Source organism: Salmo salar, chromosome ssa22, assembly GCF_905237065.1.
Source record: "Salmo salar chromosome ssa22, Ssal_v3.1, whole genome shotgun sequence".
NCBI classification, from domain to species: Eukaryota; Metazoa; Chordata; class Actinopteri; order Salmoniformes; family Salmonidae; genus Salmo; species Salmo salar.
Genome location: NC_059463.1, coordinates 30,230,821 through 30,245,693, shown reverse-complemented (window position 1 = coordinate 30,245,693; position 14,873 = coordinate 30,230,821). Strand labels below are relative to the sequence as shown.

The 14,873-nt window shown below is 45.4% G+C and overlaps 1 protein-coding gene across 7 annotated transcripts in view; it reads left to right on the top strand.

Annotated features, from left to right (window-relative positions):
* LOC106583145 (collagen alpha-1(VII) chain) overlaps positions 1 to 14,873 on the top strand; it is a 134,873-nt gene that overhangs the window by 55,619 nt on the left and 64,381 nt on the right. For all 7 annotated transcript variants that reach the window (XR_006761282.1, XM_045705131.1, XM_045705130.1 and 4 more), the window contains exons 11-27: positions 1,926 to 2,045; positions 2,312 to 2,461; positions 5,888 to 6,004; positions 7,599 to 7,745; positions 7,847 to 7,972; positions 8,069 to 8,215; positions 8,615 to 8,737; positions 9,400 to 9,678; positions 9,883 to 10,026; positions 10,255 to 10,386; positions 11,054 to 11,200; positions 11,565 to 11,696; positions 12,438 to 12,584; positions 12,766 to 12,885; positions 13,047 to 13,196; positions 13,364 to 13,500; positions 13,697 to 13,823. Coding sequence is in view for 6 of the 7 variants with exons in the window: in XM_045705131.1 (XP_045561087.1) it covers positions 1,926 to 2,045; positions 2,312 to 2,461; positions 5,888 to 6,004; positions 7,599 to 7,745; positions 7,847 to 7,972; positions 8,069 to 8,215; positions 8,615 to 8,737; positions 9,400 to 9,678; positions 9,883 to 10,026; positions 10,255 to 10,386; positions 11,054 to 11,200; positions 11,565 to 11,696; positions 12,438 to 12,584; positions 12,766 to 12,885; positions 13,047 to 13,196; positions 13,364 to 13,500; positions 13,697 to 13,823 (2,445 nt within the window). In the remaining variant the exon portion in view is untranslated. The remainder of the gene's footprint in view (positions 1 to 1,925; positions 2,046 to 2,311; positions 2,462 to 5,887; positions 6,005 to 7,598; positions 7,746 to 7,846; positions 7,973 to 8,068; positions 8,216 to 8,614; positions 8,738 to 9,399; positions 9,679 to 9,882; positions 10,027 to 10,254; positions 10,387 to 11,053; positions 11,201 to 11,564; positions 11,697 to 12,437; positions 12,585 to 12,765; positions 12,886 to 13,046; positions 13,197 to 13,363; positions 13,501 to 13,696; positions 13,824 to 14,873) is intronic.

Here is a 14,873-nt window from a genome sequence, read left to right as displayed (position 1 = left end):
AATTATGTGAATAAGGTATTTCTGTTTTAAATATTTTATAAATCTGCTAAAATTTCAAAAAAATCTATTTTTCGCTTTGTATTTATCGGTGATTGTTTTTTGTTATTGATCAATTTAACCTTTATTTAACTAGGCAAGTCAGTTCACTGAAAATATTAAACCGTAAACTATACAGATTGGCCTCATGCATTTGCGACTTTATGTGAATGATAGGTGGAAAGGTAACAGTAATCAGAAAGGTTTTCATTGCCAGATAGGGAGCTTCCCACTGGGCACAGATGTCAATTAAACATCTATTCCACGTTGGTTCCATGTCATTTCAGACGTGGAACAACGTTGATTCAACAAGTGTGTGCCCAGTGGATTTGCACGTTTATCTCAGACAACTTTTAAATGGTTAGAAGATCATACTGCCGCCTGGTGTTGACTGTTGCCTGCATTGATCATTAAAAGTCTGAAGCTCTTCTCTGTTGTTCATATTTTCCCTATTTCAGGATGCATACTGTGTGTCTGTGTGTGTCTGTGTTTCAAGTTTTTATTGTCACGTGCACAAGTACAGTGAAATGCCTTCTTGCTTCCTCTTTCCCAACAATGCAGTATAATCAATATCAGTAGAATTAAACAATTATAATAGAGTCAAGTAGAACAAAAACACGAGAAATAGAAATGAGAAGAACACGAGAAAGTAAGTAAGCTACACTATACAGTTCCAGAGTCAGTGCCAATACCATATTTACAATGTGCAGGGATACTGGAGTGGTAGGGGTAGATACAGTATGTATAGGGGTAAGGTGACTAGGCATCAGGATATCTGATAAACAAAGTAGCAGCTCCATATATGATGATTGTATGTGAGTGTGTAGAGTCTGTATGAATGTTGGTGTGTTGTCTGTGTGTAGAGTCAGTGTGTGTGTGTGTGTGTGTGTGTGTGTGTGTGTGTGTGTGTGTGTGTGTAGAGTGTGCGTAGAGTCAGTGCAAAAGTACAAATAAAAAGTGTATCTGCAGATAGTCCCTGCGGCCATTTTAATAGCTGTTTACAAGTCTTATGGCTTGGGGATAGAAGCTGTTCAGGAGCCTGTTGGTGTCAGACTCCGGTACCGCTTGTTATGCGGAAGCAGAGAGAACAGTTTATGGCTTCGATGGCTGGAGCCTTTAACAATATTACTGGATGGCAGGGAGCTCAACCCCAGTGATGTACTGGGCTGTCCATACCACCCTCTGTAGCGCCATGTGACGAGGGCGGTGCATAAGCCATACCAAGCAGGGATGCAGCCAGTCAAAATGCTCTCAATTGTGCTGCAATTGAGGCTTTGAGGGCCCATACCAAGTCTTTTCAAAGTCCTGAGGGGGAAGAAGCCCTGTCGCGGCTTCTTCACGTCTGTTTGCGTGTGTGGACTATTTTAAGTCCTTAGTGGTTTGAACAACGAGGAACTTGAAGCTCTCGACCCGCTCCACTGTAGCCCTGACGATGTGGATGGGGGCGTCCTCGCCCCCTCGTTTCCTGTAGTCCACGATCAGCACCCTGGTCTTACTGACATTGACGAAGAGGTTGTTGTCCTGGCGTCACTGACTTCCTCCCTGTGGGCTGTCCCATCGTCGCCGGTGATCAGGCCTACCACCGTTGTGTTGTCGGCAAACTTGATGATGGTGTTGGAGTCGTGCGTGGCCACGTAGTCATGGGTGAACAAGAAGTACAGGAGGGGACTAAGCACACAACACAAGGACAGTTGTTGTGCACACATTATGTTACTGACTGCTCACTATATAAAGGATTAACAGCCTTGCTGATTCTTCGTGTGTGTGTGTGTGTGTGTGTGTGTGTGTGTGTGTGTGTGTGTGTGTGTGTGTGTGTGTGTGTGTGTGTGTGTGTGTGTGTGTGTGTGTGTGTGTGTGTGTGTGTGTGTGTGTGTGTGTGTGTGTTGCAGTGCGTCTGGAGGCGGCCCAGCAGCTGTCAGTAGAGACCGTGTCAGAGCGTAGCGTCCGGGTGCTGTGGAGGGGAGTGGGTGGAGCCAGGGCCTACAGACTGGTCTGGGGACCATTCACAGGTAAGTAGCGGAGAGATGCACCAATCAGTATTGACTTATGTATTTACACAAAAGGGTTGTTCTGCAGAAATGCAGAATGGAATTTATGAGAGAATCAGCAAGCCTGTTAATACTTTATATAGTGAGCACAATGTGTACACAACAACTGTCGTTGTCCATTTCACCCTTCCATTTTTCCCTGTCTACTCTCTGCTCTCCTCTTTCCTGCCCCTCTCTTCTCTCCCTCACCCCTATCTCCTCTCCCCCTGTACCTGTGTCTCTCCCAGGTCGTGATGTGAAGTCTGTCGAGGTGGCTGGCGACACTGAGACTCACACCCTGTTGAACCTGCAGCCAGACACCGAGTACATTGTCACTGTCATCGCCCTCTACGAAGCCAACACAGAGGGACCCGCTGCTACCGCCAGGTTCAAGATAGGTACAGAGCTACACACAAATGCATGTATGCACTGCAGACATACATTTCCCTCTCCTTCTGTCCCTCTGTCTATTTTCCTCTGTCTCTGTCCCAGTAACTTCTACTTGTGGTTAAATTTAGCCGGTGAAAGAATGCCTTTATAAAATACTTTCTGCTGCATTCCACAGACCTTAGTGTAAAGGACTATAGGGGGTGGAGAGGCAGAAAGAGAAGAAGGAGAAATAGAAGAATAGAGCCATATAGAGAGAGCCATAGATATAGAACATTGTATATATGGTATATGTCTATGGAGAGAACAACAACCGTTTAGTTTTATGAATTTCTTTATTCCTCGTATTATTGTTTTTCTGTTATTTATATTTTTTCTCTCTGCATTGTTGGGAAGGGCCCTTAATAAGCATTTCACTGTTAGTCTACACCTGTTGTTTACGAAGCATGTGACAAATAAAATGTGATTTGATTTGATTCCTATCCTCGTGGGGACCTAAAATGTTTATCCATTCAAAATCCTATTTTCCCTAACTCTAAAACCTAAACCTTACCCTAACCTTAACCCTAACCTTCACCCCTAACCATAATCCTAAACCTAAACCTTAACGCCTAAACCTAACCCCTAACCCCAGTTCTAACCCTAATCCTATTTTCCCTAACTCTAACCTTAACCCCTAAACCGAACCCCTAAGCTTAAAATAGCCTTTGTCCTCATGGAGATGTGGGAAATGTCCCACATATTTCTCCATAATAAAAATATTGTATTTTCAGCTGTTTGAAGCTGGAGTGCAAACCGAAAGTAAAAGACGCCAAAAAATTTACTTAAGAATGGGAAGCATTAGAAATACATAGAACAGATCTGACACTTCTTATATGACAGATCTATAACTCACATTTCTATGTGAATTTGGTCGGTTCGCCCAAAAATATTGCAGGGCATTGTGTTTGAGTTAAAGCCGAGTCATCATCACGTTCGTTGGTCTCGATTGAGATAAGGGAGGTGGGTGCTGTAGCTATTTAGGACAGAATGCCCCCTAATGTTCCTCTCTGAGATCTTAGATCTTAAATGGGAAGAGAAACACAACTATGTTTGTGTAGCTAGCTACACTCTAAAAAATGCTGGGTTGTTCCCAAGTGCTGAGTTGGATGCGTTGGGTGACTTAGTTGGGTTGTTTTCTTAAAAAAGAGCAGTGCTGGGTTATTGATGCTGGGTTATTGGTGCTGGGTTATTGATGCTGGGTTATTGGTGCTGGGTAATTGGTGCTGGGTTATTGGTGCTTGATTGTTGGTGCTGGGTTGGTGGTGCTGGGTTGGTGGTGCTGGATTATTGGTGCTGGATTATTGGTGCTGGGTTATTGGGATGTGACGCAGCGGTCAGATCAGAAAACAGGAGGCGTAGTTTTAGTAGTGACGTGACATGCAGGAAATGTACACTGCTCAAAAAAATTAAGGGAACACTAAAATAACACATCCTAGATCTGAATGAATGAAATAATCTTATTAAATACTTTTTTCTTTACATAGTTGAATGTTCTGACAACAAAATCATACAAAAATAATCAATGGAAATCCAATTTATCAACCCATGGAGGTCTGGATTTGGAGTCGCACTCAAAATTAAAGTGGAAAACCACACTACAGGCAGATCCAACTTTGATGTAATGTCCTTAAAACAAGTCAAAATGAGGCTCAGTAGTGTGTGTGGCCTCCACGTGCCTGTATGACATCCCTACAACGCCTGGGCATGCTCCTGATGAGGTGGCGGATGGTCTCCTGAGGGATCTCCTCCCAGACCTGGACTAAAGCATCCGCCAACTCCTGGACAGTCTGTGGTGCAACGTGGCGTTGGTGGATGGAGCGAGACATGATGTCCCAGATGTGCTCAATTGGATTCAGGTCTGGGGAACGGGCAGGCCAGTCCATAACATCAATGCCTTCCTCTTGCAGGAACTGCTGACACACTCCAGCCACATGAGGTCTAGCATTGTCTTGCATTAGGAGGAACCCAGGGCCAAACGCACCAGCATATGGTCTCACAAGGGGTCTGAGGATCTCATCTCGGGTACCTAATGGCAGTCAGGCTACCTCTGGCAAGCACATGGAGGGCTGTGCGGCCCCCCAAAGAAATGCCACCCCACACCATGACTGACCCACCGCCAAACCGGTCATGCTGGAGGATGTTGCAGGCAGCAGAACGTTCTCCACGGCATCTCCAGACTGTCACGTTTGTCACGTGCTCAGTGTGAACCCTTTTTCATCTGTGAAGAGCACAGGGCGCCAGTGGCGAATTTGCCAATCTTGGTGTTCTCTGGCAAATGCCAAACATCCTGCACGGTGTTGGGCTGTAAGCACAACCCCCACCTGTGGACGTCGGGCCCTCATACCACCCTCATGGAGTCTGTTTCTGACCGTTTGAGCACACATGCACATTTGTGGCCTGCTGGAGGTCATTTTGCAGGGCTCTGGCAGTGCTCCTCCTGCTCCTCCTTGCACAAAGGCGGAGGTAGCGGTCCTGCTGCTGGGTTGTTGCCCTCCTACGGCATCTTCCACGTCTCCTGATGTGCTGGCCTGTCTCCTGGTAGCGCCTCCATGCTCTGGACACTACGCTGACAGACACAGCAAACCTTCTTGCCACAGCTCGCATTGATGTGCCATCCTGGATGAGCTGCACTACCTGAGCCACTTGTGTGGGTTGTAGACTCCGTCTCATGCTACCACTAGAGTGAAAGCACCGCCAGCATTCAAAAGTGCCCAAAACATCAGCCAGGAAGCATAGGAACTGAGAAGTGGTCTGTGGTTACCACCTGCAGAACCACTCCTTTATTGGGGGTGTCTTGCTAATTGCCTATAATTTCCACCTGATGTCTATTCCATTTGCACAACAGCATGTGAAATGTATTGTCAATCAGTGTTGCTTCCTAAGTGGACAGTTTGATTTCACAGAAGTGTGATTGACTTGGAGTTACATTGTGTTGTTTAAGTGTTCCCTTTATTTTTTTGAGCAGTATATTTTTAGCCACCTGTGAGAGTAAATGTCATATTAAAAAAGACCCAGCCGTTGGGTCAATCCAGCATGAAAGTAAAAAATACCTAACTGATTATTAAATTAACCCATGTTTGGGTAATCCCAACAACCCAACGTGTTAGGATATTCAAGCAACCCAACTGGCTGGGTCAAAATAACCCAGCGTGTTTTCTGTGCAATATTTACCCAGCGCTGGGTTACCAAAGAACCCAAATTGGGTTGTTTTTAACCCAGCATTTTTGAGAGTGTAAGATTTGTTAAAAACAACTATACTGGCAGTCCAATGAAAATGCATCATGAATTGAAATCCCCTAAAATAGCTGAATATCACCTGAAGAATTTTTAAGAGGTTCTGACATAGCATGATGTATCAGTGGTTGTGTTGTGTCTACTGTGCTCCCCCCATGCAGAGCGTCTGGAGCAGCAGGTGCTGAAGGCAGCCACCACCGGGCCCTCCTCCATCCGCCTCACCTGGAACCTAATCCAGTCTGCCAGGGGATACCGCCTGGAGTGGAGGCAGGGGGAAGGTCAGACACAAACACTCATCCTCACATACAGTACCAGTCAAAAGTTTGGACACACCTACTCGTTCCAGGGTTTTTCTTTATTTTTACTATTTTTCTACATTGTAGAATAATAGTGAAGACTTCAAAACTATGAAATAACACATATGGAATCATGTGGAAAACAAAAAAGTGTTAAACAAATCAGAATATATTTTATATTTGACATTCTTAGGGTAGCCACCCTTGCATGATGACAGCTTTGCACATTCTTGGCATTCTCTCAACCAGCTTTATGAGGTAGTCATCTGGCATGCATTTCAAGTAACTTTGTTGAAAAGTTAATTTGTAGAATTTCTTTCCTTCTTAATGCATTTGAGCCAATCAGTTGTGTTGTGAACTTTAAAAGTTTCTTTAAGTGCAGTCACAAAAACCATCAAGCCCTATGATGAAACTGGCTCTCATGAGGACCGCCACAGGAAAGGAAGACCCACAGTGACCTCTGCTACAGAGGATATGTTCATTAGAGCTAACTGCACCTCAGATTGCAGCCTAAATAAATGCTTCAGAGTTCAAGTAACAGACACATCTCAACATCAACTGTTCAGAGGAGACTGCGTGAATCAGGCCTTCATGGTCGAATTGCTGCAAAGAAACCACTACTAAAGCACACCAAAAAGAAGAACAGACTTGCTTGAGCTAAGAAACATGAGCAATGGACATTATACCGGTGGAAGTCTGTCCTTTGGTCTGATGAGTCCAAATGTGAGATTTTTGGTTCCAAACGCCGTGTCTTTGTGAGACGCAGAGTAGGTGAAAGGATGATCTCCGCATGTGTAGTTTCCACCGTGAAGCATGGAGGAGGAGGTGTGATGGTGTGGGGGGGCTTTGCTGGTGACATTGTCAGTGATTTATTTAGAATTCAAGGCACACTTAATCAGCATGGCTACCACAGTATTCTGCAGTGAAACGCCATCCCATCTGGTTTGCATTTAGTGGGACTATCATTTGTTTTTCAACAGGACAATGACCCAACACACCTCCAGGCTGTGTGAGGGCTATTTGACCAAGAAGGAGAGTGATGGGGTGCTGCGTCAGATGACCTGGCCTCCACAGTCACCCGACCTCAACCCAATTGAGATGGTTTGGGATGAGGTTGGACCGCAGAGTGAAGGAAAAGCAGCCAACAAGTGCTCAACCTATGTAGGAACTCCTTCAAGACTGTTGGAAAAGCATTCCAGGTGAAGCTGGTTGAGAGAGTGCCAAGAGTGTGCAAAGCTGTCAAGGCAAAGGGTGGCTACTTTGAAATATATTTTGATTTGTTTACCACTTTTTTGGTTACTACATGATTCCGTATGTGTTATTTCATAGTTTATGTCTTCACTATTATTCTACAATGTAGAAAATAGTAAAAAAAAAAGAGAAACCCTTGAATGAGTCGGTGTCCAAACCTTTGACTGGTTCTGTACATGCGTATGCACACACACATACAAAATATGAATGTACTTTCAAACCCCTCAGCATGAATTACATACAGTACACCGATCCACTCACACAAACATTGATGTACCCTCACTGACTGACAGTCAACATCTAACTGACTTACTGTACTCCTCAGGTGGCAGAGTGCAAAGTCAGTCGTTCTCCAGGAGCACCACTAGTTTTGATCTGACAGGGCTGCAGCCCAGCACTGAGTATGTCATCACCCTGTTCACCCTGTATGATGGACGAGAGGAGGCCACCCCCGTCTCCACCTCTCCTACAGGTCAGGGATAGTGGCAGGCGCACCCCTCCCCCCAATAAATGATTTGTATCTTTTACCAGTTTCACTACTATTTTACTGACCCGTCCCTCGTCCCTGTATAGTGGAACAGCAGGTGGGGAGGGTGTCCAACCTGCGAGTGGTAGAGTCCCTGGGCAGCACTGTGCGACTGGGATGGACAGGGGTTGCCGGGGCAACACAGTACCGTATCCTCATGGTCAATACTGAAGGTAAGGGCATGTCTCAAATGACACCCTATTCCCTCCTTATATAGTGCACTATTTTAGATCAGAGGCCACATAGGTGTTAACACTGTGTATTTATAGCGCAAACAGAGGAAACACGCAGTGTCCCTGGAAGCCAGACGACCCTTGACCTTAGGGATCTGACGGAGGGCGTGTCTTATGGGGTCAGCGTGACAGCTGTGGTGGGAGACAACGAGGGGGACCCGGTCACTGTTTACATCAAAGCAGGTGACACACACATTGTATGCTACTGCTTGCTCCAGCTTGTCTTGAGAGAGGATGTGAACAGATTGAATGGGTGCAGATCTTGGCTCAGGGCTGCAGTGTGTTTGCCAGTTTGGTAAACAATGGTCTGCTGTGTGATGAATGGCTGCCAGCTGAATATCCATGTCAATGGGTGGTGAATAGAGATACTGAGGAGAGGTGAGCTGAAGCAAGCCCAGGCAGAGATGACAGAAGAGGGCCTGTGGGCTAGTGTAGAAGTACAGGACAGGGCACCTGGGCCATGTTTAGTTGGCATGAAACGGCAAAATGTTTTAAAATGGGAAATAAACAGTTTGATATTGAACATTGGAAATGTTTGGTTGTCCACTGAACTACAGTGTTCTTATTGATGTATGATTGCAGAACAAGCATTGGAGAAAGTGACCAACCTACGTGTGACAAACATCAATGGTCGGCGACTCCGAATCGCCTGGGCAGGTGTTTTGGGGGCGACAGGGTACAGGGTCACTTGGAGACAAGGCAACAGTAAGTGTCAGATGAATTCTAATTGGAATGATTTTGTGCTAAACTAGTCCTCCGAAATACAATTATTTTACATGTTATGATAAACTTAATTAAAGCAGCGGTCCCTATTTTTGTATGTATGTGTTACTGTCTTTCTCACCCTCTCTTTAGATGCTGAGCAGTCCCAGTGTTTGTGTCTCTATAACAGTGTGTTTCACTCCTAGATGCTGAGCAGTCCCAGTGTTTGTGTCTATAACAGTGTGTTTCACTCCTAGATGCTGAGCAGTCCCAGTGTTTGTGTCTATAACAGTGTGTTTCACTCCTAGATGCTGAGCAGTCCCAGTGTTTGTGTCTATAACAGTGTGTTTCACTCCTAGATGCTGAGCAGTCCCAGTGTTTGTGTCTATAACAGTGTGTTTCACTCCTAGATGCTGAGCAGTCCCAGTGTTTGTGTCTATAACAGTGTGTTTCACTCCTAGATGCTGAGCAGTCCCAGTGTTTGTGTCTATAACAGTGTGTTTCACTCCTAGATGCTGAGCAGTCCCAGTGTTTGTGTCTATAACAGTGTGTTTCACTCCTAGATGCTGAGCAGTCCCAGTGTTTGTGTCTATAACAGTGTGTTTCACTCCTAGATGCTGAGCAGCCCCAGTGTTTGTGTCTATAACAGTGTGTTTCACTCCTAGATGCTGAGCAGTCCCATGATCTGGGACCAGAGGCCTCAACCTACACGTTGGAGGGGTTGCAGCCAGACGAGGCTGTGGTCCTGGGTGTGGCGGCTGTGATTGGTCAACGCATCGGGGAAGTGGTCACCCTCTCGGCCAGGACCAATGTGAACACCGGCTCAAGCTCTAGCACGGTTAGCGGCCTGCGAATCGTTGATGTCACCTCTCGGAGGATACGCATCACATGGTCACCTGTCTCCAGGGCAACTGGCTACAAGATTACCTGGCGCAGTGGAGATGGTAGGCGTGGTTACAATAAATTATATGGATGTCATTTGATGTATAAATTACATTCTTATGAATCCTTACCTTAGGTCTCAAAGCACATTAAGGCTCAAATAACACATTTTATAGGGATTGTCTTGTGGTTTCTGTAGTCTAGTAGTACAGTAGTAGCAATCCCCAGTAGCATTCTCCTCTCTGCCTGACCCTATCTCTCTACAGGAGTGGAGTCCTCCCGCACAGTGGCCGCTGATGTCACTTCCTTCACCATTGACAGCCTTCAGGAAGATTCCTCCTACCGGGTGTCAGTCTCCTCACTGACTGGCTCTCGAGAAGGACGCCCCGCCTCTCTGAACACCAGAACACGTACTCAATCGCTCAATTTCCAAATTGACCGCTAACCTCTATCCATTGTCTTCTTGATAGCCCCTAAAACATTTGAATGAGTTGGTTAGCTGTCAACAATATGGTAACAGCTTTAGTTTGCCCTCACTTAGTTAATTTAAGGGTTGATTGAATTAAATGAGTGCTACACTGTCATATAAACAGTGCTTGTAAATTGGTGACTGAACTCTTCCACCTCTCTGTCCTCAGCATTAGACCAGGGTGTTGTGGGAACAGTGACCTCACTCCAAGTCCAGGAGGCCCGCGGTGAGGTCGTCAGGGTAACATGGGTGGGCGTGCAGGGAGCAACAGCCTATCGTGTGTCTTGGAAGCGAATTGATGGTGAGAGATTTGATCAGTTTTTCTGCTTTGAAAAGCGTTTAAATCTGAATGATGTTCCCTGATAGTTCATGATTCAATAGCATAGTATCCATAGCTTATTTTTAACATTTGAACCTCTATTTACACCTTTCACACTGAAAGGTCCAATGCAGATGTTTTTATCTCAATATCAAATCATTTCTGGCTAACAATTAAGTACCCTATTGTGATTGTTTCAATTACATTTTTTTTAAATGAACAAAAATAGCTTCTTAGCAATGGCCAAATTCTCAAGCAAGAATTTTGATAGGACTGCCTGGGAGTGGTCTATGGGGAGGGGAAAACTGAAAATTTGCTGTTATTGGCAGAGAGGTTTGGAGCTCTCTTTCTTATTGGTCAGTTGTAGGGATGGGCAACTTTGATGGGGATGGGGGCCATAGGCCTACGAAATTGGTCCACGGGCCTACAAAAGGGCCTCCAGTTGCCCATCTCCGGGCTATTTAAACAATAAGGCACGAGAGGGTGTGGTATGGCCAATATACCATGGCTAAGGGCGTGGATACAGCCTTTAGCTGTGGTATATTAGCAATATACCTCAAACCCCCAAGGGCTTTAACATAATATTAATGAAACATGGCAGCCATTTTGTGCCAGACCACTCACCACCACCCCTTCTGTCTTGGTGTAGGTGGGGAGGAGAGGAGCCAGCTAGTGGGTGGTGACCTGACAGCGGTGGATCTGGAGCAGCTGGACCCAGGGGCTCAGTACGAGGTGCAGGTCATGGCCCTGGTCCAGAACAGACAGGGAACCCCGGTCTCTGTCAGAGTCACCACACGTGAGTCACCACTACATCACAGCCTTAAAGAATAGAGACTGTGCGGTAACATGTTCCTCTGTTTGATTAGAATGGATATGAAAACATTGGAAGGTGCAACTTTCCTGTAGTACTATGTCAATTCAGAAAGTAATCTAAATTCCAATTCCAAATTGTTGAATTTGAATTTCAGTGTACTTGAAATGGATTTGAACCCAACCCTGCTATCTAGCATTATGTCCCATAGAACTGTAACTTTCCTGTAGTATTATACTGTATGTGGTGTTTTGATGGGTACTGCTTTGTACTGTATTTCCTCTTCCAGTATTCTCATTGTGTGTGTGTGTGTGTGTGTGTGTGTGTGTGTGTGTGTGTGTGTGTGTAGCAGGGGAACCTGCTGCTGTAGACCGGGTGGAAGGGGTCAGGGTGCTGGAGGCTACCCCAGGGGTGCTGCGTCTGGTCTGGAGAGGGATGGCCGGGGTTACAGGGTACCGCATCTACTGGAGATCAGCCCTGGGTAAACACACAGACACACACACAGATACACACACAGATACATATACAGATACATACACCGATACACACACAAAGATACATACACCGATACACACACACAGATACATACACCGATACACACACACACAAATACATACACAGATGCACACACAGATACATATACAGATACACACACACACAGATACATACACCGATACACACACACAGATACATACACTGATACACACACAGATACATACACCGATACACACACACAAATACATACACAGATGCACACACAGATACATATACAGATACACACACACACAGATACATACACCGATACACACACACAGATACATACACTGATACACACACACAGATACATACACCGATACACACACACAGATACATACACAGATACACACACACACAGATACATACACTGATACACACACACAGATACATACACCGATACACACACACAGATACATACACAGATACACACACACACAGATACATACACAGATGCACACAAAGAAACATACACAGATACACACAAAGATAAATATACAGATACACACACAGATATATACATAGATATGTATATAAACACACACAGATACATATGCATACATAAAATGCGCATCCACATTTTTTGTTGTTGCATGTAATATTTTTTAACTCTTTCATTATTATTATTATTATTATTGTAATGTAATGTAATGTAAATGTAATTATATTCTCTATTGGTTCCACGTAGGTGAGGCTGAATCGAGCCGTCTGATCGGTAGAGATGCAACCTCGTTTGACCTGGATGGTCTGCGGCCTGGGGTGAGCTACACTGTGAGGCTGGCTGCTATCTTCAGGGACAGAGAGAGTCAAGCTGTCACTATCACTGCCTCCACAGGTACACTTCTCTGTCAACACCATCTCCTCTCCTTTCATTCACTCTAGTTAGGGACAGGAGTTTCCTGACCATGTGACCTGACCAAGAAAACTCTTGGCCCCAGTAATAGGCTATAACTAGTCACCCACTGTAGTCACAGTATCTCTCTCCATTACTGATCCCTTGCTTCTCTCCTCCTCAGCTCCCTTACAGCCTATAAGGGGTCTGCGTGCTATGGAGGTTACCCAGAATTCTGTGTTGTTGGACTGGGTTCCATTGACTGGTGCCACAGGATACGTCCTGCGCTGGAGAGAGGAGAGGGGTGAGACAGACACTGGATAATGTGGTTCAATTTAGTATTTTATTGACTATGTTACACATTGAAAGGTTGATCTCTAATCTTTGTCTGTGTGTGTGTGCATGCGTGCGGGTTTGTGTGTGTGTACTTGCTTGCTTGCATCCGTGTGTGTGTTCTCTAAACAGACACTGGTCCGGGTCAGTCCATCCCTCTGCCTGGGACATCCAGCTCCTACAGGGTGACAGGGCTGCGTCTGGGCCTGAGGTACCGCTTCACCCTGCAGCCTAGCTTCCAGAGGGAGGTTGGCCCTGAGACCTCACTGGACGAACGTACTGGTAAGACTAACAATTCTCATACCGGCCCTTGAATCCCTTAAACTACTAGTTTCTAAACATTTCTGCACTGTGACATTTCTTCCCCAAATCTTTCTTTGCCAGTCTAAGAGGAACCAGCCCAACTCAATATTCTCTCTCTCTCTCTCTCTCTCTCTCTCTGTCCTCAGTGTGTGTAGGTGGTCGTCTGGACGTGGTGTTCCTGGTTCCAGCTTCCAGGGATCGGACCAGCCTGGTTGAACCCCTACTCTCTCTCCTGACCAGCGCTGCCGGCTCCCTAACCACCATCGGAGCCCGCGACTCACAGGTACTGGAGTGGTCTTGGATCAGTTTTGCCTTTTAGATCATAATGAATAAGACGGTTAGGGACCTGATCCTAGATGAGTGCTCCTACTCTGAGACGCTTTGTGAAGGCCCAGACATCTGTATATTGACTTCTGGTGTACTTTTGTGATGTGATTCTGTGGTGTGGTGTTATATTCTGTGGTTCCTGCCCCCTCCAGATGGGGATTGTAGTGTACAGCGCCCGGCCCAAGGTCTGGTTCCTGCTCAGTCGCCATAGCAACAGTGAGACGCTGCTTCAGGAGATCCTGTCCACGCCTTTTGAAGACGGCCCAGGGAATGCTATAGGTGTGTGTGTGTGTGCGTGTGTGCGTGTGTGTGTGTGTGTGTGTGTGTGTGTGTGTGTGTGTGTGTGTGTGTGTGTGTGTGTGTGTGTGTGTGTGTGTGTGTGTGTGTGTGTGTGTGTGTGTGTTGCAGTGCGTCTGGAGGCGGCCCAGCAGCTGTCAGTAGAGACCGTGTCAGAGCGTAGCGTCCGGGTGCTGTGGAGGGGAGTGGGTGGAGCCAGTATTATAAATAAAAACATTCATGTTCCAAAATTGCATCCTACTTAGTAAGTTGCGCAGTTGCCTGCATTTGACTGCACCAACATTCTTGTTATCTTTGTCCACTACAATATTAACACTTGTCCATACAGAGGACATTCCCCTTGTAGCAGGACTCTAGACTAACATTTTCCCTGGTGCCACTAAGTCTTTCAGTTGGTGACACCAGCCCATGCTTTGGTCGCACAAAGTCTTTCACAGTGCTTTATTCAAAAGTGTAATAGACTACTGAGATGGTATTGAAGAAATTAGTTGTTTCATCATCTTTTCATGTTGTGATTCTAAATATTTTAATGTACAAAATGTGCAACCTAATCCAGTGATTGTCATGCATTTTGGGTAGACAATTATAGAACTGAATTTGCTTGCATCTTTATATGCTCTAATACCATAGGCTAATGTATTTAAGTAAGTGAAAACTCAAAACACATCACTAACTAAAGATAATACCTACTCATAGTAGCCATGTATTAACCTAACAGTACATTTAATTTCCCCCAAAACGTTGCAGTTGTACCATACCGCCGAATGAGGCCTATGCGCTAGCTATGGCCAATGTACATTTTGCGCTTTGTATCTCAAAGCCATATCAAATATCTTCTTTGTAAAATAGTTGCTATTGAGCTCAAAATGGGGGTTGAACAATAAAATGTATAACACAGGAGGAAGGTGGCACCTTAATTGGGGAGGACAGGCTCATGGTAATGGCTGGATCGGAATCAGTGGAATGGTATCAAATACATCAAACACATGGTTTCCATGTGTTTGATGCCATTCCATTTACTCCGTTCCGGAC